Genomic DNA, 27,432 nt, shown 5'->3' with positions numbered 1-27,432 from the left:
GGTTGTTACATCTGTCACGCATCTTATCCCTATCAAATTCGATGTATCTAAACTCAATTACACGCATTGGAGCACGCTTTTCAGTAACCATTGTGCCGCCTTCAATGTTCATTCATTCTTGGAGGCTGCGACATCTTCAAAACCTCCAACCGATGAATGGAAAAAGGCCGACGCTGTTGTGCTCGGTTGGATCTACTTAACAATCTCAGAACCGCTCCTAGAACGCCTCCTAAACTCGCAACTAGGTACGTCTCATGCTGCCTGGGAATTCTTGAAAAAATTGTTTCAAGATAACAAACGCTCTAAAACAGTCGAACTTATGGCCGAACTTCGTTCAATCACCATGGGTGATGATTCTGCTGAACCGTACTTTCGTCGAATTGATGCAATCTCAGCCATGCTTACAAACCTTGGTTCCACCATTGAAGAAGACGAACTCGTTACATATGCAATTAATGGTCTCCAAAATCGGTACCCTCATGCTCATCACATCATCATTCATCGCACTCCTTTTCCCGATCTAGCAACAGTTCGATCCATGATTACCTTGGAAGAAATGCAAGCTCAATGGATCACACGCACCACCAATGACTCTTCTGGCTCGCCATCAAACCCCGTTGTTCTTGTTGCTCAGGCTGTCGGACCACCACGCACGACATCATCAAACACTCAAATATGCAGGAACTTCAATCGTGGTAATTGTCGTTTTGGGGAAAAGTGTAGGTACATTCATCAATTATCAAATAATGCTTTGCGTAATGCTTCTGTTTCTGCACCTGGAAATCAAAATTCACGACCCCAAGGTAATACCCAGGCTCAATTATTGGGTATTATAGCAGCTCAACAACAGTTATTGGCCCAACAACATGCTACTCGGACCGCTGTCACTCAGTTTGGGACTCGCACTCCGTTGTCCAGTTTTATTGGGTCGCCCGGATTCGCAGCAAATGTACCACAAGCCACCTACATTGGGCAGCCTGCTTACCATCTTCAAACGGGTCAGCAAATTGGGCCTGCCACAATCACTCAATAGTCTGTTGGGCCTATTGCAAACCATCAGCCCAATTTATTTACAGGTAACTCAGGTTCTGCTCTATTTGGGCCTGCTCCTGGAACTCAGCCCACTTACTTTGGCCAGTCTACTATCCCTTCACCCGCTGCTCACAGCCCACAGCAACAATTAACAGGGCCTGCAGCTTTTTACAGTTGGCTTACCACCCCTAGCAGTCCATTTGTTGGTCTATTGCATACTCAGGAGACCTTTATTCCTCAAGCTTTTAATTCCAATACTCTTCCGGACTATGGCAACTCCGGTTGGACCATGGACACTGGTGCGTCTTCCCATCTCACATCCAGCATTAATAATTTAAGTACTGTCTTTAATCATTGCATTTATCCTTCAGTTGCTGTTGGTGACGGGAACCACATTCCCGTTGTCAACACAGGTCATAGCGTTTTGCCAAATATAAACCGACCCTTACATTTATCCAATGTCCTCGTTACCCCCAACATAATTAAAAATCTTATATCTGTTCGACGTTTTACTCGTGATAATAAAGTGTCTGTTTCATTTGACGAGTTTGATTTTTCTGTGAAGGATTATTTGACTCGCCGCCTGCTCCTCCGATGTGATAGCACCGAATATCTCTACCCGCTTACTGGTTCCACCGTATCTCCAGCTCAACATGCACTTGTCACCACACCCAGTATATGGCATCAGCGACTCGGACACCCAAGCACTGACGTTTTTCGTAGACTCATTTCTAATAATTCTATTTCATGTAATAATACGAAGTCTCCACCTTTGTGCCATGCCTGTCAACTTGGCAAGCATGTGAGACTTCCGTTTAGTAGTTCTGTTTCGCATGTTTCTTCTTTATTTGATATTGTTCACTCGGACCTTTGGACTTCACCGGTTTCGAGTCTCAGTGGTTATAAATATTATGTTATTTTTCTTGATCATTACTCTCATTATTTATGGATTTTTCCATTACGAAATAAGTCCGATGTCTTTACTAAATTTACTCAATTTCGCACATATATTAAAACACAATTTAATTCTGAGATAAAAGCCTTCCAATGCGATCTTGGAGGTGAATTCGATAACAACCAACTCAAACAACTTTTCCAAAATCACGGCATCCAAATACGTTTTTCATTCCCTCAAACCTCCCAACCAAATGATAAATCCGAACGCATGATCCGCACAATTAACAACTTTATTCGGACTCTACTCTTCCAAGCACACCTTCCCCCTACATTTTGGGTCGAGGCACTCCACATGGCCACCTACTTACTAAATCTGCTACCCTCCTCCGCCATTCAACATGACATTCCACACACTTGCCTATACAAATACCCACCCAACTACTTTACCCTCCGTGTATTCGGATGCCTCTGCTACCCTCACCTCAACAACACCCACAAAATCGCCCCTCGTTCCACTCCATGCATCTTCCTCGACTACCCATCCAATCATCACAGATACCGATGCCTCGATCTAGCTACACATAAAATTATCCTTTCCTGACATGTTACTTTTGATGAGACCTCCTTTCCCTACAGCTCTACCAACCCCTTCCCGCCTCCATCATATGAGTTTCTTGATCCACCACCAAATCTATTCTCCCGCACTCTCTCAGATACATCGCCTCCTCCACCAAACAATCTCAGCCCTCCTCCCACTCCACCAACACCACCCACACCCGACAACACCACTACTCAAATACCCGATCCTCCACCACAAACGCAACCTCAACAAACCACATCCACTCACCCTATGGTTACTCGTCACCGTCTTGGTACCACCAAACCTGTCCAACGTCTTAATCTCCATGTCACTACAACCTCCCCTACTCCTAAATCTTACTCCCACGCCTTTAACGACCCTAACTGGCATAAAGCTATGACTGAAAAATATAATGCTTTGATTAAAAATGGTACTTGGACTCTTGTGCCACGCCCATCGGACACGAACATAGTTCGCTCCATGTAGTTGTTCAAGCACAAGTTTAATGCTGACGGTACTTTGAGCAGATATAAGATTCGACTTGTTTCCAACGGTCGTAGCCAGCAGGTTGGTATTGACTGTGATGAGACTTTCAGCCCGGTTGTCAAACCGGCTACCATCAGGACTGTTCTTAGCCTTGCTGCATCTCGACACTGGTCCATTCATCAGCTAGATGTCAATAATGCCTTCCTCCACGGGTCTCTTTCTGAGACCGTCTACATGCATCAACCACCGGGTTTTCGTGACCCTACTCGCTCAGATCATGTCTGTCTTCTGCAAAAATCTCTATATAATCTGAAGCAAGCTCCGAGAGCCTGGTTTCAGCGATTTTCCGGATACGCTCAGCGTGTTGGATTTCAGCATAGCCATTGTGACACTTCCCAGTTCATCTACAAAAGGGTACGGACACAGCCTACCTACTATTATATGTGGATGACATCATTTTGATTGCTTCTTCCACTGCGTTTCTTCAGCGGGTCGTCACCTCCTTGCATCAGGAATTCTCTATGACAGACCTCGGCCCGTTGAACTACTTTCTTGGGATCTCTGTTACTCGCACCGTTTCTGGGATGTTTATATCCCAGAAGAAGTATGCCTCCGAGATTATTGAGCGCGCTGATATGGTTGGAAGAAATTCTAGTCGCACTTCGATAGACACCAGCACCAAATTAACCACTTCGGGTCCTCCGGTTAAGGATCCCACTTTATATCGTAGTCTCGCCGGTGCTCTTCAGTGTTTGACCTTCACCAGCCCTGACATCTCCTATGCAGTTCAGCAGATATGTCTTTTCATGCACGATCCTCGGGAACCTCACATGGCTGCTCTCAGACGGATTATCCGCTATCTATGTCCAGGGTACCCTGGATCTCGAGCTTGAGCTATTTTCATCTACCACTTCTACATTGGTTGCTTACTCTGATGCTGACTGGGTCGGCTGCCCCTCTACTCGTCGCTCCACATCTGGGTATTGTGTTTTTCTTGGTAATTATCTGCTTTCATGGTCGTCTAAGCGTCAGCACACTCCGTCACGTTCCAGTGCTGAGGCCGAGTATCGTGCCGTCGCTAATGCCGTCGCAGAGACATGTTGGATCCGCAACCTTCTACTCGAGCTTCACTGCCCCCTCACATCAGCCACCCTAGTATATTGCGACAACGTGAGTGCTGTCTACATGTCTGGCAACCCGGTGCAACATCAACGCACCAAACACATAGAGATAGACATTCACTTTGTTCGTGAACTGGTTCTGAAAGGTCATGTACGGGTTCTTCACGTTCCGTCTCGATTTCAGTTTGCGGATATCTTCACCAAGGGTCTCCCCAGTGCCCTCTTTGATGAGTTTCGATCCAGTCTCAGCGTTCGCTCAGCTCCCGCTACGACTGCGGGGGGATGTTAGACGGATTATCATTATTAGCTGTAGTGGATTATTTATGTATTGGCCTGTACTTATAAGGCCCATTTAGCCTAGCCTTAGTCCATTAGGTTTTGATGTATTTCCCTATTTATATACTGTAAATGAGCCGATCAATAATCAAGGAATACACCATCGATTAACAAGTTGGGCAGCATCCAAAATTGTTAGTGAGATTCAAGTTAAATCATTTGAATGGATCAAGAATCGTTCGGGCTTACAATCAATCGAGTGGCTTCAATGGATCCTTAATCCGAGTTCGCTATGTTTCCCTCATCAAAATAGTCGCGATCTGGGTTGAGTCCCTTCAGCTATCTATTTTGTCGTGTATATTTGAGTTTCGATTATGTATATGTTGTGTTGAATGTGTATACCTGTATGTAGTCGTGTATATATGTATGTGGGTGGCAAAAGCTTAGTTGCTCCCACTCAATCTCAGTGTAGTTGTGTTTTCTTTTGTTAATATAGTTGCTTTTCAACAAAAAAGAAAAACCACATTACAGGGAATGAAGAATAATTATTACGGTTATGAAATATATAAAAGATGAAGAGAAGATGAATTTCTAAAAATTATTCTCGGATATATAGTAAAACGTTTAATGTATAACGTGAATTAAAAAGAAATCATAGAAAGTAAAAATAATTATTACTATTATTATTATTACTATTATAATATATGATATACTAGATTTAAGAGCCCGTGCGTTGCACGGGGAACTTATAATCAAACTAAATTGAAACGTAAAATGTTGTATCATTTGTAGTTATGATTGACGCTTTCTAATTTCGGATTTAGACATTGCATAAGTAGCATTTATAGAACCTATGCGTAGAATCAAAATACCAATAATACCATTATATATCACAAGTTTTGATACAACACTTTTTCGATTTCATTGTTCCAAATGCCGAATGAGAAGGTAAATGTGACTGGTAAAGATGGCAAAACGGGTGGGATAGAGTGACGTAAAGAGTACAATTTTCTGATGTAGCCAAACAGTATAAAGCCTACTTGTTGATGATAAAGATAGTCAGATTATGGTATCTTCAAAGGTATCAACATTTCCTCTAGACATGTATTATAAATAACACTTACTCTAGTTTTATCGCATATACCAAACTTTAAAGTTGCTCGACGTGAACTAAATAAAACTTGACTAATACATAGAAATACATACTTACTTATAATATCATAACCTTGGAATACATATGCTAATTTTGTCCTATAATTTTACCTTCTCTAACTCTATATTAGTAGTATGTCTTGGGATTTTTGTCTTCATTTCCAGAAATGAGCACTCTTTTTTCAATTGTGTTTCTTCCCTGTTCATCATGTTTGTTTGCATGTTCTTCCTGATTATCTGGCGTTGGTGTTACGGCTATTGGGGTTGTTGTAACATATTTATCGTCTGCATTTTTGTGGTCGTTTTAAATTACATTTTTTTTTATGTAGCTATAGGAATAGGATATGACAGCAGTTAACAAAGTAAATATGTCGAGGCTGACCTGTTGAGGTTTGTTTCATCTGCTGTTGCTTTGGCTGAACTGAAAGTGGAGTATGTGTCTGGTTCCCTTCGAGGTTTTTGATTGCTGGAGGTAGTTCATTTGGGTTGTCCATTGGTGTTACCATTGTTTTCACAGCTAATGTCAAGTAATTTGTCTGCTGGTTTTGAGAAGGTTAACATTCATGTGCCCGACACGTCTGTGAACGTGCTATTCAGATATTTGCATATAAAGAAGCCCTTTTAAGACTTTTGACGCTTTATTAATAAATATGAGTTCAACATTTATGACTGATATAATCAAAGTGGGTAGACATAACTAAAATCAAGGTGAGTAAATTAAACTAAACACTTGTATAGAAATCATTACATGCACACCACACATCAGTCAACAACATATTAAATGAATAAGAGCACATGTACTCACCTTCATGTTCCAGGCAACTTGAAAACACATTAAGGACCGATCCTGTCCACCTATACTGGAAGCCAACTGATGAGTACGGGAAAACTATCTGCAAGTGAAAACATTAGCATTAGTTCAGGTTACAAAAGAAAAACCAACATATCAAATTACACAAACAGAACCGAGCGCTCTACATGTAGCGGTTGAAGCAGCAGGAGTACCACCACAGGTGGTGCTGCAATTTCAACGACATCGGCTGCAGCAGAAACAAAAGCATTAGAGTTTCAGCTATTTTAGTAGAGGTGACCCGATTCATATAACTTCCATAACACAATACACCTATTTTAACCGCTTGCCTCGGTGACGTGGACATAGATGCCATGTCATTGCCAGTCAAGAACTCACTGGACACACATACCCGATTGCCACATTTAGTTTGCATTTTGACAAAATTACTCCCGTCGTCCTTGAACATATATTCAAATCACTGACATCGTCCTTAAACTTTTTTTTTTGCTTAGGTCGTCACTGTACTTTCAAAAAATAACGCCTGTCGTCCTTCCGTCTCATTACCGTCTAAACTTACTGTTAACTTGAAACATGTGCCAAACATGTGAGGGTAGTTTAGTCTTTTTATAACTTTCTAATTAAATAGTTTAATTTTTCTTTTCTTATTCTTCTCTCTTTTTTCTTTCATCTTTTCTCCTTTCTGTTCTCTCTTGTCTCTTTTCACTTTTTTCTTCCGTCTTTTTTCTCTGTATCAATATCATACCCCTATTTTCATCTCAAATCACAATTGCAAGAAATTTTTTTTTTTGAAAGGCAGAATTATTATTAAGAAAACACAAGTACAAGCCTCTACCTTTTTGGGTAGAGAACCACCACACCAAGATTATGTCTGTAATAGCAACAGAACACCTAACAAACAGACTCAAAACAACATACCCTCACAGTGGCTAATTGCAAGAAATTTAAACATCAAATTATTTATCAATCATGATCTGAAAACAAATATATCCAAACATGTTTTATATTAACAGATGAACGGATCAATGATTCACTTCATCACTTAGATTTGAGGGAAAACCATCACCGCGGAAGTTTCAAACCCACCGCCGGAGCTGACAACCAGGATTAAAGCAGATCGAACCCACCACCGAAAGGACTATCGGAACTCATCGGCGGTTTTTCTTCAAACCCAGATCGGGAGATGTGAAACTTAGATCTTGTGGTCTAGAACAAATCGATGTTGAGGTACCCATTTACTCACGTTTTATATACCCATTTTAAGTGTATATACAGTATTCGTAAACATCGGAAACAAAATTTGGGTTTGAATCTTTTATATTGTATATACAGTATTCGTAAACATTGGTATGAACTTTGTAAATATCGAAAACCGGTTTGTTTTTATTTTTATTTTTATTTATATAATATATATATATATATATATATATATATATATATATATATATATATATATATATATATATATACACATATATATATATACACACACACACATATATATATATATATATATATATATATATATATATATATATATATATAATATATAATATACTGTCTATGAAGATGAATTAATTTGGGTTTAAAATTGGGTTTAAATTCATCTCTTTATTTGAATATGAGTTTCTGGTGATTATGACTATTTTTTATGTTTGATTTTGGAATTAAGAAGCTTTGTAAATTTCTAATACGAAAGATGATGAAGATGAAAGATATAATATTAAATATTAATATATAATATAATATTTTAAAGAAAGATAAAAAGACTAAACTACCCTCACATGACATGCACATGTTTCAAGTTAACAGAGAAAAGAGACGGCAACTAGACGGAAGGACGACGAGTGTTATTTTATGAAAGTTTAGTGATGACCCAAGCAAAAAAAAAAGTTCAAGGACGACGTCAGTGATTTAGATATATGTTCAAGGACGACGGGAGTAATTTTGTCTTGCATTTTTCTACCTTCCATTATGTTACTCATTATTAATTGTGAAGCCCCTAAAAAGGTTTCAAATTCTTAAAAAACATAGCTTTCTAAAATTAATAACAACTTAACATTCGAAAGGTTAAAAAAATTTACGTTATTAAGAAAACAATCCAAAAAACTAAATTCAGCACCATTTTGGATAAGATATACAGTCTATCAAATTTTTGTTTGAAGTTAGTTTTTTTTACTGACGCATTTCATTAAAAAGTACTCGTTTTAAGGTGAAGATTTTGAGCCTTTTGAAGTGGTTAAGATATTCACCAAATCAGAGTACTGTACAGAATCAAAGTTGTGGCATAAATGAACATTCAAATTTACATATTAACTTATAAACACACTAAGTACTTTAAAACGGGACAATACCTCAAAAATTGTTACTGACTTTTCCAGAACTGGATGGCCAATTTGCAAATTCCTTAACCTCAGCGTTATGCAGATTAACATTAAAATACCTAGCATAAAAATAGATTAAACATTAGTATTAAAGTGCAAGCTAATGTTGTGAACAAATAAGTATGCATCAGTTCAAGTGAAGGCAACTGTTGTTTTTAAAAATTGAAAGAACTATTAGGACAGAGATAAAGACGAACCGAAAATGCAGACCAGCTGAAAGTTGAGTCGTGAAAAAGTGATGTCAACGATTTGAGTTAAATCACCTAAACCCAAATCTTCACTCGATCTGAAAAACGGGAAAAGAGGACATAAACACGAATGCCGATTGAAAACGATTAAACAATCCCTTAGTGATACAGTGATGGCAAGATAATTCTTACTTTTCAGCAACTCAATAATAGCTCCAGGTGGCTTTGCTCCCTAGGTAAATCGACACGATCACCCTCACAACAACGGTTAAAAGACATACTAATGGAAGAATATCGTAACCTTTTTTTCGTACCAAAACACATCACCATAATAGCCACGCACATTCATGGTCACCAATATCGTCATAATGACGTGTTACTCCTGTAAAACCAACAATGCATACAAAAAGATATTATTATAAACTATTATGAACCAAATTATTACAACCACATGAATATAATCATAAACCACTAAATAGTCGAGCTGAGATACTTGCAATAGAGCTTGTGGCATAACTGCAGTAGGGAGCGAATATCGTAAACTGAAAACAGGGGAAAGACATCTACATATTAACTTTACAAACTTTGATAAATAGAAAAAACAAACTAACATAATCATACAACATATGATAAGAACAATCACATAGACATGCCTGTAACATTAGATGGTCCAACCAATGAAAAATCATTGTCAACATAAAGCACAGACGTAACATTGAAGATCCCATATATTCTATACGATTACATTGTTCGGAAAAGTTACCGACATTACTATCATATCTAACAGATGATTTCCTAACAAGATTCTTTTTAACAATCGGAATACTTGAGCAAACAGCTACACTTAGGTGGTATTATAACACAGTATAACGACGACTTACTACAACATAAGGAGCTCCATAGTAATGAAAACGGAAGTAAATACAAACATCAGATTAAAAATCACAATAACACAGATATGAGCAATTAAATAAACGTAACTCGAATTGAAAAAGCAACACCAAACATAGAAATCAAAATCCAGTAGCCATAGAGAATGTAATACGTACAAAGCAAACCAAAATAAAGTTCGATTATGAAAAAAGCAAAGTACGTGACAGCGAGGTGAAAAACACAAAACGTCAACTACGGCCACCATATTAGTTTCAGTCTGTTGATGTTTCTACTATGACCAACAAAAACGTCAACAACGTAATTTTAATTTATAGTATTCCATTTGATCAAGCTAATAATTATATCTGCATTTTACATCTGCATTTTATCAAGCTAATAAATATAAATCTTCTTCTGCGAATTTTTAAACTATACAATTTTAATAGTAACCTAATACTCCGTACTTATCAATCGTGCTTAAATAACAGAGATCTTAAATAACATAGATCTTATACAATTAATACAATACATAAGAATAAAAGCTTATAAAGGAAATGTTTATAGAATAATGTATAAAATTTACTTACCTCATTGATTGAGAGAAACAATTGAATACAAAATACGGCAGGTACTAAACACAATAAAAGATCCGGAACCGACGATGAACACCAACAATTAGAAACCCTAGCGTATTTGAGAGCAACTTATGGTTGTGTTTGTTTTTTGTCAATCGATGTAATCAATTGACATTTAGGGTTTGTATTGATGGGTGAAAGAGACGACGAAGGATGGGATTTAGGGTTGCTATTGGATTGGTTCAACAGACGAAGAAGGAGAAGAAGATGTACGATCGGTTTTTTTTTTTTTTTTTTTGACAGCGTGGCATGATTAATCTTCTCTGCATCTTACAAACCGTGTGGTTATTTGCTGACGTGTCGTTTGCAGAGTGGATTTCGGGAATTGTGCTGAGGTGTAATTAATAGGTTTAATTTATTATTAGTGCTAATTAATATGAGGAAAATACAAGTGTACAACCTTAATTGTGCGTTATTTCACCCTAAACTCGATTGAATAACCGTCACCCTATTTTCTCTGCTCCACCACCGGTGTCATCTCAGCAATATTCTCCCAAAATTCCATTCCACTATTCTCCGAAAATTGAAACGGCTATTATTTTCTTTCTTCAGTATTCTAGGATTCATAATTTTCCGGCTTCTTCATTTAATTTATTTTATTTAATATTATATACAGACACAAATCGTCATCCTATTCTGTGTTTCGTGGTCACGATGATGATGATAGTACTGACGACGGTTGATGTGTTGATACATATCACATCGACATCAGAAATAAACCAACCGCTAAATGATCGAGTGTCTCTTTAAAATTATTTGTTGTTGTTTATTTAGATTCGTAAGGATGGAAACGACTTGCCGAAAAAGGTGATTGATTGTTCATATTTGATTACGTGTTTTCTAATCAAATATTAGTTCCTATTTGATTGTTCATATTTGAGTTTAAATAATGATGATTACTAAATTTTGATTGCACACCAAGTGTTTGATTAAATGCTTGGGTATGAAATGAATTGGGGATGGTATCGATTACCTATCTTCTACAAGTTTGAAGATTGTAACACGTTCGAAGATTGTAGTTAAAAAATATTTTAAATCATGATATTATCACGTTTATAGTATACCTGCTATTTGGTTTGAAGACCATTTGCAGCCATTTGTTAGCATGCTGATGAATCAGTGTTCCCGTTATTTGAGGTTCCTGTAGTTGTTGAACCCGAAGGTAGATGTTAATTACATAATCTTCTTTCTCTGTTTCACACATTGCACAACACATTGATGGTATAGCTGTAATATTTTTATTTAGGTATAGTTATGCGAAAAGAAAAGACATGGTATGTGCCACAACAGGTAGAAGCATAACAAAAAGAAAAATGATTTATACCTTATTTTCCTTTCTTTGCTGCAATTATATGGATATCCTTCTGTTATTTTGAATCTTCAAACGTGTTTTGTTCCTGTAGAACTCATAGCTTCGGTTGTATTTGACGCTATTGCGAAGAGAAAGAAACAAAACAAAATAAACGATGGTGAGTTTCATTGTTTTTTTCCTGATATTGGGGTAATCAAATCGGTGGGTTAGAGCGGCAGTTCAGAACAATCAGTTAATTATAATTATTTTATATGTCTAAAAAGGGGCATCTGTTGTTAGATTGATGTACTCCATATTGTTTGATCTTCATTACATGATTTTTCCATTTTTTTTTTTCCAGTGTTGTTTACTTCATCCAGGTCATTACTAAAGTAAACTCATTCTGAAAATACCGAGGCAATATCGAACCGGCAGTGAACTTAAACTCAATGTGTTTAACCAAAGTTCCTTTACGTTTGATTTTTGGCTTCCCGGTATTAGACGTTTTATACATCTTTGTCCACCATTGACCCTTTCTCCAACATTTGACCCGTTACATGTTAAGCTTATTTTTTTGACATGTCCTGTTTGACCCATTGACCCATTGTCCAACGTTTGACCCGTTCCATGTTAAGCTTTGACATGTCCTATTTGACCCATTGACTTTGTCCAACATTTGACCCGTTACATGTTAAGCTTATGGTTTTGATATGTCCTATTTGACCCATGGAGATCAGGATGGGAAAAGATTACCATGTTTAAATGGGGTTGATCAATTACAACTCACAAACTTGACTCACTTTGACCCGTTATCTTGCTGCTTGCAGAGGACCTAGCATTTAATGAATTACTATTCTGGAACTTAGCTGTTCTTTTATTGATTAATTTACTTCTATATGTTGTTTTTCAGTCATTTGATGTATCTCCTGGAAGTGTCAATCTGGACAAGAAACAATCTATGAAATCTTGTGAATCGGGCAAAACAATTTGTGGTATTCAACAATGTATATTATAGGAATTTTATTATTGTATACATCTATATATGATAGTTTGTCTTTAACAAGAGTTTGATTCGGGCCACGACGATTTTTATTTGTCTATAGATGATTTGTGGGTTTTATGTGTTGTGATTATGCAGCTGTACTTCTAATAGTGGTTAATCTCAAAATTTAATTTATTTCCTGAACAAACATAATGAATGCAAGCCTTAGAATTCGTTAATCGTATCGAATCAAAGGTTTTGGGTACCACTCAAGAACAAGATAATGAAGAAACGATGGTCGAGTGTGCACCTGGGTAGGTTACAGTTATTGAAATTGGTGTAACACGTTTCCTTTATAAAAGAGTGGTTATTGAAGCTTCGGTGATTTTTGTTCACTGAACACAATCAAGATGGCTTATGCATATATTCAAATCTTCAATTATGTAAGTTCTTCATTGAAATTATGTTAGTGTTTGATGTGATTTACTTGTGTACATTTTAATCATCAATATGTTCTTTAGTCAATGTAGAATTTTAAGAAGTACATCTGTTCAAGTAAGAATTTTATTTTTACTATTAGTTCACCTGTTCGGAGTTTTAATATTCTATAGCAATTTTTAATACCTTCATTAATATATCAACCAATTTTATTCATTATAAGTATAGTTATATGGTGTAAATCTAATACTTTGATTCAATCGCACAATATATTATCTGTTTTACAAATTTATCTATGCGTTTGATTTTGTTTTTCATTTAGTTTCCATCAAACCACTCTAAATTAATATGGGTCTTGTATTTAACTGACATGCATTAGTACTGCTAATGCGTGTTAGTAATGTATATACAAAATCAACACAAAAAGTGGTCTTCAAGGAAGTGTTGCAGAACCTATAGTAGCATGTTGATATCTACTAAACTTTAATGCTATTACATCTGTTGTATTTGAGATGTCAACATGGATGGGTTGGGCAAGTTAGTAAAGATGCACTATTAGTTTGAATTGTAACAATGTTGATATACATAATAATCGATATAGGCTGGGTTAGGTTGGTCGCAACTCTACATCTTTGTCATAAGTGGGACAGTAACCCACAAACACATGGTTGGAGTTCGCTGATTAGTTTGAGCAGAACACCAGAAGCTCAAACTGTTAACCATTGTTGTATACTTTTTTGGTACTAATAAAGACATGTATGGTATCATGGTTATGTGGTTATTTTTAAACAAGTTTTTTTGGAATGCAAGATTACATATGAAGAATTAAATTAACTTGCAGACATATATATTTATTTATATAATTTGGTTTCATTTCAAATTAATATATCATGCAGTTAACGGGTCCTTACTTTATTAAATCTAATGTTTAATTATAGATTCCCCAACTTCTATGTTTCTTTTTTATCTGTCTTAGAGATGCACACTTCGACCTGAATTGTTGGTGCAGTTAAAGGATCATACTTGATCGAGTTTGATATGGTAATGTAAATTATGAAGGAGTGTACAAGTGTGGGAAACCTCTTTGAATGACTGCAACTCAAGTTCACATCATATAATCAGACTCGTAATGTTTACATTTAGACTCAATGCCATTGAGCGTTTACTTATTTTTATTTGCTGCTGTGAATCTCCTAATATTCTTTTTTATGTTTGACGCATTTAGGATATCTAACCAACACTGTCTGACTCCATCCGCGCTTCATGTTTGATGCATTCGACACAACTCTTGGTTCTTAAGCCCCGATCTTACTTTTACGTCTTCTTACAAAACAAGGTAGAATGAAATAAGGGATTGTCGTGTATCTGTATAAAATTAAAGTTAGTTTATACGCACCCTTTTTATGGTTGACCAGTTTGAACTATATACACTCCTTCGTGTTTTACTTTGTGCTTTGTAGCTGACCAGTTGACTTGACAGGCAAATACTCGAATTGTCTCATCCTTGACTATATGTTATTATGTTCTCACAAGGTAAATCATCTTTGGGTTGCCCAACTTTGAGGTTGCAATGCACCTAAAATATTTACAATATGTTTTGTATAATTACACAACTGTTCTTTATAATTTTATGTTATATGCCTTGGTTTAAATGTTGTAGTAGTCATCAAACTAAAATCAAAGAATTATTAACATTATTTTGTAGTAGTAAGTGTATTAAATATTGTGTTGTTGAGGATTTATTTGTAATATCTGAATATAATTTATGACAATGATGTATAAAAGGTTGAATTTTATAATGTATTTTTTAACTCTTTATTTTGATCATATCAATTGTTAGTGTTATGTTTTTTACAAATTTAACTTTACAACTAATATCAATATGTCATTCTTGCATTATAATGCTAATTATTCAGAGAATTAGCGAACGTCACTTTTAACATTTCCTTACTTTCAATATATATAGTACTTAAGTGTTTCATCATAAACATGCTATCAACATCGACCAATGCATTACACTTTTAACAAACACACAAACTATTTTTTTGAGCTACCGTGCAACGCACGGGCTCTCAAAATCTAGTTTTAATGATAATTAGTGGAGTGATTAACATGATTAAGATTTACTAATGGAGTGACAAGTTGGATTTTACTTCATGATTTATAAGATGTAATGTAATAGATATAGCAAAAATTTCCATAAAATATAATATTTATCACCAATTTTCACTAATTACCTATAAAAGAGAATAATAACAATTGAATAAACATAATGGTAAATATTTTGGTACTTCAACTCTAAAAATGGTAAAATACTGTTCGAAAACAATAATGTTTTTTGAGAAAATAAAATTTCCAGAAAATAATATTTATTTTAAAAAAGTTTACAAATAAAAAAATTTTAAATAACGAAAATGCCCCTCAACCCAAAATATGATCAAATATAAACTTGTGGCTCGTATTGTTGAGTTGTAGCTCAACTGGAGTGGCATGCCTCTTTTAGCGAGAGGTCAAGAGTTCGACTCCGCTAGACTGCAACATTGCACTCAATGTTATCTCTGGTCTGAAACATCCACCAAGATCGCCTTTCGTTTAGTGTGGGGGCAACGGGGAGGGGGGTTTTACCGGCCATGCCCTCGGATTTGTCCGGGTTTCCTTCAGGGCAGTAGTTATAAGCGGGTTATGCAACTACGGAAGATGAATGCGTGGGTGATTAAGTCCCCCGAGTGATCCTAAACTGATGTCCAAAAAAATAAGTAAATGACCCATTCGCATGATTCTCTAATTATAAACATGATGGTTTGTCTTATAAATAATTGGCAACATGTATATATTTGTGGGAAAAAATTTCATAATATATCTTTCTAAAAAATGATATATATTTCTTAAAGAAAAGAGTATGAATACGAAGAACGCCTTTTCTATATAAAACATCCCCATTTTGTTTCTTAAAACGTGAAAAGAAGCAAACTATGGTTAGTATTACAAGATTAATTAATAAATAATTACCTTATACATCAAATTTGAAAAGGCGAGTACTATTCACTTCCTCTCAATTGGTATGACTGATGTGCGGATGATCATGATAATAATCATCTAATTGCTGAGTGCACTGGCCCTTCTCAAAGACTTGATCCAATCATCATTTTACTGTTTCCATTTTCTTACGCTCAACTCATTTCAGACAACCATAACAATCATTATTTTACTGTTTCCATTTTCGAGAGTAAAATTTGATATTTGCACGAAATTTGATATTTTTGAGACAAATATTTCGCGATTCACGAGTGTCTATAACACGTGGGTGTTTCTAATTGGTCCTAGCACTTTTTCGCGATGCGCGATGGTTGATCGAGAAGTCAACGTCAATTTGACGAAAAAACGTATGACATTGTTTATGTTGGAGAGGGAGAGCGATATGCCTCTATTTGGGTAAATTTCTCTAACATTTAACCTAATAAACCATCAAAATTTAACACTGCTAAGTGTCGATCAAAGATCGAAAATCCAAAATTTATTTCCACATAACAATCACTTTATGGGCTTTAGAAATGAGTCAATGAGCGAGTCCACGGGCCCTTTCAAAGACTAACATAAATTGGCAGTGGACTCTCATTGGATCCGCATCCAATCATCATTTTACTGTTATCATTTTCTTACACTCAACTTATATTTTTACAACCGTCACCACCTAGCCACCGTAGTTATGGAAACCACCACCACCAACAACAACAACTCTCTTAGTCTCTCCAATAATGATCATCATAATCATAATCATAATTATAATCATCAAATCAACGAGATAGATTTCTTCCCCACTAAAGAACAAGAAGACGAAATTCATTGCTCTACCTTACCTTGTTCTACCTTCGATCCAACCGCTCCTGTTACCGATTCAAACCTGAATATCAACGTACGTAATTCAGTTCATTTCAATTACTTCATGTTATCGAAAAAAATATTATTTATTTTCAACAACTTAATTACATTTTGTTCGTACATATAGACTGGTTTACATCTTGTAACCGGAAACACAAGTAGTAATCAATCCGTAGCCGGTGACGGAATCTCTCCCAATTCCGAACGACCTAACAATGAGGTGAAACTTGATCTAATTTTCGTCTTTCGATAACTAATTTTATTTTTATTTTATTTTTTTATAAATGGCATATAAAGAGTACTTTAATTGTTTGCAGTTAACAGTGATTCAAGCCGAACAAGAGAGAATGAACAAGGAGATTATAAAATTAAGAGAAGACTTGAATCAAGTAACTGCAAATTACAGCAAGTTACAAACAAATCTTGCACCGATTATGAAACAAAAACAACGAGAACAAGAAGAAAAAGATCGTAAAGCCGTTAATGATTCTGGAGGTGGACTTGAAATCGTACCGAGAACGTTACTGAATCCAAGTTTAGCCTCCGATCAACGCAATGCAAACAAAAATGATAAAAATAAAAATTCATTGTATATATATCAACCCTTTTGGCCTTTTTATATATAGATACATCTAGTTCTTTATAGGTTGGTGAAATTTGTTGACTAAATTAAAAAGTGTTATTATGGTGTAGGTGCAAAGATATGTAGGAAATAGTGCAATGTGGATCACAACATATGAAGGAAACCACAACCACCCCTTACCGCCAACCGCCGCGGCTTTGATGTCAACTACCGCTTCGGCTGCAAGAACGCTTCCTTCGGGGTCAATGCCGAGTTCGTATGGTATTACGAACTCCAATTATATAGCTAGAACTAGAACATCTCCTTCTCCTTCTTCAAGTATGGCAACAATTTCCGCTTCCGGCAGCCCATTGCGTTATCTGACCCAAACTCCAAACCCAGTACAACAGGCCCGGCTGGGTCGGTTTCAAGTACCTTATTCCCACCTCCAAAACCAAAACTTCACTGGCCAAAACGCTACGCTACTGCCTTATACTGACAGACAGGCATTGTACAACCAATCGATAATCTCGGGGCTGCAAATGTCAAATGATATCGAAGGTGGGTCGAGCTTGCAACCCGGCTGGTCATCGGTGTCATTGGCGGATATTGTGACAGCTCTCACTGCTGATCCATATTTCTTAGATCTTTTAAAGGCAGCTGTTTCTTCTGTTCTTAGTAACAACAGTTACAGTGCAACTACTAGCAACAATAACAGGCACCGGAATCATAATGTCAATAACTCAAGATTTCAAGGCAATTAGCTAACCAATTTAGAGGGTTTACTTTTTTTCGAAGTTTTCATTTTAAAAAAGGATATATTTTTGGTTATCATATACTGTACAGTGTGCACACTTTATTAGGATAAGATGAATGGAGTTGGTGTAGATTGTTTCATTCTTTTTGGTTTGAAATAAGGCAGGGAAACTTTTTTGATATTTTCATCCAATCTTATTATTCGTTACCTCATATTTTACGTTCTATTCTGTAAGTATGCAACTAATTCAGTTATATGAACTCGTTTTCTTTTGATATATTATATGATCGATCGATATTTAGTTGTTAACTTTTTACTTATATAGTCATTCTGTCTATTGTTTTCATAATTATAAATCGATTTAAAATTTTGTTATTTCTACTCACTTCAATTATATATCTTTCATTTTTTCGCATTGGATAAGTTTAGTGAAATAGTTTGCAGATTACATTGCGTTGTACAATGTACATTGTATATCATATGATATATAATCGTAAAAAAAGGGAAATTCGCCAAACTACACTTTTTTCAATATTTTCGTTCAAAATACACTTTTTAAAAAAAAATTGTCTTTTTACACCATTAGGTCGACCAAGTTTTTGGTCGACTACCTCATAACATGGTCGACCACCTCTTTTTCAAGGTGGTCGACCAACTATTTTCAAAGGCCTGGTCGACTACAATACAAGCTTGGTCGACTACATAGTCGACCGTCCTTACATTGTGGTCGACCATATTTTTGGTGCCTACCTCTAAATCCATTTTTAGAGTGTGATGTTTGCATGAAGTTGTGCTTTATTGAGCTACTATGGTCGACCAAAACCAAACTCATAAGTATTATGGTTGACCAAAACCAAACACATTTCGTTTCAAGGTTACTTATTTTTCAGATTCAACAACTAACTTTAACATCATCCAACCAAACTTATAACTTACTCACTTCGATTATAATAGCATTTTGTTTTTTACAATTTCACCTACTTAGATTAAAAACATCATAACAGAAACAATTCTTTTAAGATCCTAACATGTTATTCTTTAAGGGATTAGGATTAAAATCTCAAGCAGCCATAGCATCAACTTCTTCTCCATGATCTCTAGCTTTACCTTTTGCCGTTCCAATTTGGGGTCGTCTCAATAAGCTGGTGAGGAACAAGCTGTCTTTCACGCTTAGTGAGTTAAATTGTGAACTTTTAATTGAGCTATTTCCGCTTCTTCTTCGGGAGTTATTTTTCTTAAAACAACTGTAAAGTCTACACTCGGCAGTCGGCTCTCACTCTTACTCTGCTTCTTCCTTTTGCATGTTCAAAACAGCTTAAAAACATGTTCAAAATGGTATCTGATTCAATTGGAAAGTTAAAAAGAAATTGTTTTGGTTTTATTTATATTACCAACAAAAAGACGAAGACCATCAAACCCATAATTGTGTGTTGAATTTGCACGAGCTGAGTAAATAACTTAGGGGTGGTCGACCAAAAACTTGGTTGACCACAATATAAGGATGGTCGACTATGTAGTCGACCAAGCTTGTATTGTGGTCGACCGAGCCTTTGAAAATAGTTGGTCGACCACCTTGAAAAAATGGTGGTCGACCTAATGGTGTAAATAGACAATTTTTTTCTAAAAAGTATATTTTGAAATAAAACTTAAAAAAAAAAAGTGTATTTGAGGCAATTACCCGTTAAAAAACTAGATAATGGGCCCGTTTGAGCGATTGATCCTACTTGATAATGGGCCAATACTTGAAGAAGGATATCTGGATATTACTGAAATACGGAGTAATACTATATGAATATGGGCCAAAACTTGAACTGGGCCTAAACCATATGTTTACTTTATAAGGAATCATTAATTAATATGGATCATTAACCATCCCACAATACTTTAACCATACTTTTACGCTATCATAGGAGTATATCTTATCATATTAAATTAAATTATTATTAATCATAATAATGTTGCCATAGAAGGAATGACGTGTGGCTGTTCTTAATCGTTTACTCATTGCGTTCAGCAATTGTAAGAAATCCAAGACAAGAAGCTGATCACATATCGTGTACTACTGTTAGATGAAAAGACATGTTTTATAAGGAAATGATTTGTGCTTGTACGCAATTATCAATGAACAACATGATGTTTAATTTGATCTTATACTTATTTTAATTCTTTTAACTTATTTTTAACACTCATACCTAATCAATAACGACCCATCATGCCTTTTTAGGCCCAACTCCATCTATATATTGTCGAGGCAATTTTTTGCTCACTTCAACTTTACTCAGTAGTATCCATAGCACATGCAACCTTTCAAAATTTCAATTGATTAACATATCAATCATTCAAATATTCTAAACTTACTACAGTAATTTAAATTAAAAATGACTGTAGCATATATCAACATAATTGAAAAAGAACTTGCTAGTAATACTTCACTTAACTTCCTATTTCACTTAACTTCCTATTATTAAGTTTTTTTATAAAAGGCTTGTCACGACTACATTTTATTATTTTAAGATTTTTTATTAAAATAATATAAATATAATATAATATGAGTATTATATGAATATAACTATGAATACGAATATTTGAATATCAAAATGTAAATGGACTATTAACATTGAGTTGTAGCTCAACTGGAGTGGCATGCCTCTTTTAGCGAGGGGTCAAGAGTTTGATTCCGCTAGACTGCAACATTGCACTAAATGTTATCTCTGGTCTGAAACATCCACCAAGATCGCCTTTCGTTTAGTGTGGGGGCAACGGGGAGGGGGTTTTACCGGTCATGCCCTCGGATTTGTCCGGGTTTCCTTCAGGGCAGTAGTTATGAGTGGGTTATGCAACTACGGGAGATGAACGCGTGGGTGGTTAAGTCCCCGGAGTGATCCTAAACTGATGTCCAAAAAAATAAGTAAATGACCCATTCGCATGATTCTCTAATTATAAACATGATGGTTTAAGTCTTATAAATAATTGGCAACATGTATATATTTGTGGGAAAAAATTTCATAATATTGTTAAAATACAATGCAAATTTAGAATAATATGGAATTAGTAAATGTATATGGGTAAAATATCTAGATATTAATATGTATAAGAAAATATCTAGATATTAGAATATGAGAGAAAAATCTAGAAATTGAAATGTAAAAGAAAAATCTAGATATTTGTAGGTTGTAGAAATATCTAGATATTTATATATCCATGGAAATATCTAGGTTCTAGAATGTTCCATGGAGTAGTATAAATATGGGAGGAGATTTCATTTGTGGTGTGTGAGAGTTGTGAGTAAGAGTGAAATAAGAAGTGAGTTGTGAAGAAGAGAAGAAGAGTGTGCGTTAGCGAAAGTAGAGAAGAGAAAGCTTGTAAGTAATATTGTAATTGTAATTTAATATAAGTGTTTTTGTTAAGTTTCCCGATCAAGCCTTAATTTGTGTTTAAGTTCTTAGTGCACTTTTGTTGTTCTTATTATATGGTCGGCTCTGCCGCCTAAGTAATACATGGTCGGTTATACCGCCTAAAGATATATGGTCGACACTGTCGCCTAAGTACATTGTGCACTAAGAATTTATAAAATTAAAGGCTAAACAACGTCAAAGTGTTGGTGTAGTGAGTCTTGTATAGTCTAGATCCTCTATAGTGGGTGTGTTGGGCTCGTCGAAGCTTCCAACAATTGGTATCAGAGCGGGTCGTTCGGGACCATTTCTAGTGGAGGAAATCGGTAAACGTTGGACGTTTACATCGGTTTGTTTTCACCAAGGCTCTAAGGAAGATTCTGTCGGAGCATAGTTAGGAACTGTGAAAGCTCATCGGTCAGGGACCAAGCTTATTGGACGTTGGACGTCATGATGGCAGATCTTGCAAGTACGAGCAGTGGAATCAAGAGTCTCAATAACCACAACTATGGTTATTGGCGGACTTGTATAGAATCCTACCTACAAGGACATGATTTATGGGAAATAGTTGCTGGCAGTGACACAACGCCTCCACCGAAAGAAAATGCTGAAGCCTTGAGAAAATGGAACATCAAGGCCGGGAAGGCTTTATTTATATTGAAGACTACAATCGAGGAGGATCTATTGGAGCACATCCGTGACGAGAAAACACCAAAGGCAGCTTGGGAAACTTTTGAAAAATTATTTTCAAAGAAGAATGAAGCACGCCTCCAGTTCTTGGAAAATGAGCTCGCGGGTATCTCACAAGGAAGTCTGTCTATTTCTCAGTATTTCACCAAGGTGAAATCAATTTGCCGTGAGATATCTCAACTTGCTCCTGAAGAGAAAGTGAGTGATGCAAGGATGAAGAGAATTATCATCCATGGCTTAAGGTCCGAGTATAATGGATTTATAGCCGCTGTGAGAGGATGGCCTACTCAACCATCATTAATAGAGCTGGAGAATTTGTTGGCTAATCAAGAGGCATTAGCCAAGTAGATGAATGAAGTAACCATAAAAGACGGAGAAGATGCACTCTTCACCAATAAAAAGAAAGCAACATCTCGAAGACAAGAGGCGATGAAAGAAAGTAAGACATATGGGTGGAAGGGTCACCCAAAATCAAAAGGCAACGCTTCAGGGGGAGCTCAACAAGGAAGAAGAGATCATCGCCAACAATACGGGGAAAATGATAAGAGAAAGAATGGTGAATGCTTCAATTTTGGCAAGAAGGGTCATTTTGCTCGAGATTGTAGATTCCCCAGAAGGCGAACTTTTGAAGGAAATGTGGCTGCCGCAAGAGATGAGAAGAAAGAGGTCACATTCGAAGCAACCATTAATGAGGAAACATGGGATGCAGAAGCAGGACTCTCCGTTGAAGATGACATGGATGATCAAGCTCTTGCAGCAACCTTAAAGTCAAAAATAAACTACAAAGATGATTGGATCATCGATTCTGGGTGCTCAAATCATATGACCAATGATGAGATGAAGCTGCAAGAAATGGAGGATTACAAAGGAAAGAGAGTCGTGTTGACAGCCGACAATTCAAGGTTGTCTATTTCTCACATTGGAAAGACAATAATTCCAAATGAAGGCGACTCTCATAAGCTCCAACTCGAGAAGGTGTATCTTGTCCCTGGCCTAAAGAAGAATTTACTATCAGTACCACAATTGACAGCAGAAGGGAATTATGTGCTCTTTGGACCAGAAGATGTGTCCGTATTCAAGAGAGTGAAGGTGGTTGGCAATCCAATTATGCAAGGAAGAAGAATAGAGTCGGTCTATGTACTATCTGCTGAAACAGCATATGTGGATAAGACTCGAAAGAATGAGACGGCTGATCTTTGGCATGAACGTCTTGGACATGTGGGCTACAACAAGTTAAAGGAGATGATGGTGAAACACATAGTAAATGGGCTTCCTCAAATTGATATCCGAATAGATACAATATGTGATGGATGTCAATTTGGAAAAGCTCACCAATTGCCATTCAAGGAGTCACAACATCAGTCCAAGACACCACTAGAGCTCATACACTCAGACGTCTTTGGCCCAGTGAAACAAACATCACTTGGAGGTATGAAATATATGGTGACATTCATTGATCACTTCTCAAGATATGTGTGGGTTTACTTCATGAAGGAGAAGCCGGAGACTTTTCTGAAGTTTAAAGAGTTCAAGAACAAGGTAGAAAGTGAGCTCAATACTAAGATTCGATGCTTACGCACAGATAATAGAGGAGAATATTTATCAACCGAGTTCAATATCTATCTTAAGAAGCACAAGATCAGAAGGCAATTAACTTGCCCTAATACTCCACAACAGAATGGAGTGGCAGAATGTAAGAATCGTCATCTTGCTGAAACTTGTCGAAGTATGCTTCATGGTAAGAATGTACCAGGAAGATTTTGGGCCGAATGTATGAGGACGGCTTCATATGTGATTAACAGACTCCCACAAACAAAGTTGGGATATATTTCACCATATGAAAGATTATGGAAGATCAAGCCAACCATCAACCATCTCAAGGTTTTTGGATGTGTATGCTACGTCTTCGTACCAGATCATCTACGAAGCAAATTTGATAAGAAGGCAATTCGGTGCATTTTTGTCGGTTATGATGAATCAAGAAAAGGATGGAGATGTTGTGATCCAAATACTGGAAAGTGTCATACTTCAAGAAATGTGGTATTTGATGAAGCTTCTTCATGGTGGTCACCTCAAAAGATAGAGCTTCCAGAATCTCATGGATTAGAAGAAGGTCCAGAAGAAAAAGAAGAACATAAAGAGCACATATCGGATCCAATTAAAGAAGGAGATGGATCGTACTCTAAGGAAATGAGTCCATGGAAAACTGGGGTACATCAATCTATATCCAAAGAGGTTCGTCCAAGCCAAATGGATGCCGAGGAGCATGTGCAAGAATTACGGAGATCAACAAGGTCAAGGAAACCTAATCCGAGGTATGCCAATGCTGCTCATGTGGATGAATCAATACCTATTGAGCCTTCCACTTATGAAGAAGCAGCACAAAGTCAAGAATGGCAGAAAGCGATGGAAGAAGAAATTAATGCACTAAAAGAAAACCAGACATGGAGTTTAGTTCCAAAGCCAAAAGATGTAAAACCAATATCTTGTAAATGGGTTTACAAGGTGAAGACTCGATCAGATGGCTCCATTGAAAGGTATAAAGCTCGACTTGTTGCTAGAGGTTTTTCTCAACAATATGGGCTGGATTATGAAGAAACGTTTAGTCCAGTGGCGAAGATCACAACAATTCGAGCTCTACTAGCTTTAGCTGCTAGCAAATCTTGGAAGTTATGGCAGATGGATGTCAAGAACGCTTTCTTACATGAAGAACTTGACAAAGACATTTATATGGAGCAACCAAGAGGCTTTGAGAACAAGATCCATCCTGAGCATGTCTGCAAATTAAAGAAAGTATACGGCTTGAAGCAGGCTCCAAGAGCTTGGTACGGGAAGATTGGCGAGTTCTTAGTACAAAGTGGTTTCACAGTTGCTCCTTCAGATTCTAGTTTATTTGTGAAACAATATCAAGGAAAACTAGCCATAGTGCTAGTATATGTGGATGACTTAATCATCACGGGAGATCACTATGAGGAGATCCAAAGAACAAGAGAGAATCTGTCTATCAGATTTCATATGAAGGAGCTTGGAGAACTCAAACATTTTCTTGGACTCGAAATAGAGCAGAAAAGAGAAGGATTATTTCTGAGACAACAGAAATATGCGCGAGATCTTTTACAAAAGTACGGAATGCTTAATTGCAAACCTATCTCAACCCCAATGGATCCGAATACAAAACTACGAGCAGATGAAGGAAAAAGTCTTCACGATGTTACCATGTATCGAAAGATGGTCGGAAGTCTTATTTATCTCACACTAAGCCGGCCAGATATATCTTATGCAGTTGGAGTGGTTAGTCGATACATGAGCAATCCGAAGAAGCCTCACCTTGATGTTGTACGACGCATCTTAAGGTATGTTAAAGGCACTATTAACTTTGGTATTTTATATAAGAGAACAAAAGAATGTCGGGTGACTGGATATTGTGACGCTGATTACGCTGGAGACTATGATACACGACGGTCAACAACTGGATACATGTTTAGTCTTGGATCGGGAGTAATATCATGGTGCAGCAAGAGACAACCAACTGTATCCTTATCAAGCACTGAAGCAGAATATCGATCGGCATCATCAGCAACACAAGAAATTACATGGTTGAAACAACTAATGGAAGATCTTCATCAATCAACAGATTATCAAGTAAATCTTCTTTGCGATAACCTATCAGCTATACGACTAGCAGAAAATTCAGTCTTTCATGCAAGAACAAAACATATAGAAGTGCACTATCACTATGTTCGTGAGAAGGTCCTTGAAGGAAAAATCATGATGGTGCCAACAAAGACAGATGAACAGGTTGCAGATATATTCACCAAGAGCCTAAGTAAATCAAAGTTTGAAAAATTCAGAGAAGCACTTGGAATGGTCTGCAAGACATCGTTGGAAGAAAATTTGCATTGAGGGGGAGTGTTAAAATACAATGCAAATTTAGAATAATATGGAATTAGTAAATGTATATGGGTAAAATATCTAGATATTAATATGTATAAGAAAATATCTAGATATTAGAATATGAGAGAAAAATCTAGAAATTGAAATGTAAAAGAAAAATCTAGATATTTGTAGGTTGTAGAAATATCTAGATATTTATATATCCATGGAAATATCTAGGTTCTAGAATGTTCCATGGAGTAGTACAAATATGGGAGGAGATTTCATTTGTGGTGTGTGAGAGTTGTGAGTAAGAGTGAAATAAGAAGTGAGTTGTGAAGAAGAGAAGAAGAGTGTGAGTTAGCGAAAGTAGAGAAGAGAAAACTTGTAAGTAATATTGTAATTGTAATTTAATATAAGTGTTTTTGTTAAGTTTCCCGATCAAGCCTTAGTTTGTGTTTAAGTTCTTAGTGCACTTTTGTTGTTCTTATTATATGGTCGGCTCTGCCGCCTAAGTAATACATGGTCGGTTATACCGCCTAAAGATATATGGTCGACACTGTCGCCTAAGTACATTGTGCACTAAGGATTTATAAAATTAAAGGCTAAACAACGTCAAAGTGTTGGTGTAGTGAGTCTTGTATAGTCTAGATCCTCTATAGTGGGTGTGTTGGGCTCGTCGAAGCTTCCAACAAATATATCTTTCTAAAAAATGATATATATTTCTTAAAGAAAAGAGTATGAATACGAAGAACGCCTTTTCTATATAAAACATCCCCATTTTGTTTCTTAAAACGTGAAAAGAAGCAAACCATGGTTAGTATTACAAGATTAATTAATAAATAATTACCTTATACATCAAATTTGAAAAGGCGTGAGTACTATTCACTTTTGAATCTTTTTCTCCTTTTAAAAAATCTGTCAGTATTAAATGATAAGTATTTAATAAATCAGTATAAAAATATATGTAGCCTTAGATTACCTGGTAAGAATGGGGAGTAACTGACAGAGGCGTCTCATTGATTCCGAAGACCCTGTGTGAGACATAGAAATGAGCCCCTTAAACATTAATTACTCCTTTTTTGAGTTAACTTGAATATCTGATCCGCTTTACGAAGTGATTAATTCTAGAT

The 27,432-nt window shown here is 36.3% G+C and overlaps 1 protein-coding gene across 1 annotated transcript; it reads left to right on the top strand.

Annotated features, from left to right (window-relative positions):
• Window positions 1–16,852: 16,852 nt before the first annotated feature.
• On the top strand, window positions 16,853–18,351 carry LOC139853409 (uncharacterized). Its single transcript, XM_071842802.1, has 4 exons — window positions 16,853–17,059; window positions 17,153–17,245; window positions 17,343–17,534; window positions 17,719–18,351. The coding sequence occupies exons 1-4, from the start codon at window positions 16,853–16,855 to the stop codon at window positions 18,349–18,351; spliced, it is 1,125 nt and encodes a 374-aa protein (XP_071698903.1).
• The last annotated feature ends 9,081 nt before the right edge of the window (window positions 18,352–27,432 follow it).

Source organism: Rutidosis leptorrhynchoides, chromosome 6 (assembly GCF_046630445.1).
Source record: "Rutidosis leptorrhynchoides isolate AG116_Rl617_1_P2 chromosome 6, CSIRO_AGI_Rlap_v1, whole genome shotgun sequence".
Lineage (NCBI taxonomy): Eukaryota > Viridiplantae > Streptophyta > Magnoliopsida > Asterales > Asteraceae > Rutidosis > Rutidosis leptorrhynchoides.
Note: the sequence above shows the minus strand (reverse complement) of the source record. Positions and strands in the feature narration are given on the sequence as shown.

Bases quoted from the DNA above. Each gene is read 5' to 3' on its own strand.
- LOC139853409 (XM_071842802.1), top strand. From the start codon at position 16,853: ATGGAAACCACCACCACCAACAACAACAACTCTCTTAGTCTCTCCAAT. The intron at 17,060-17,152 runs GTACGTAATTCA...TCGTACATATAG, and splicing joins ATTCAAACCTGAATATCAAC to ACTGGTTTACATCTTGTAAC. The intron at 17,246-17,342 runs GTGAAACTTGAT...AATTGTTTGCAG, and splicing joins CCGAACGACCTAACAATGAG to TTAACAGTGATTCAAGCCGA.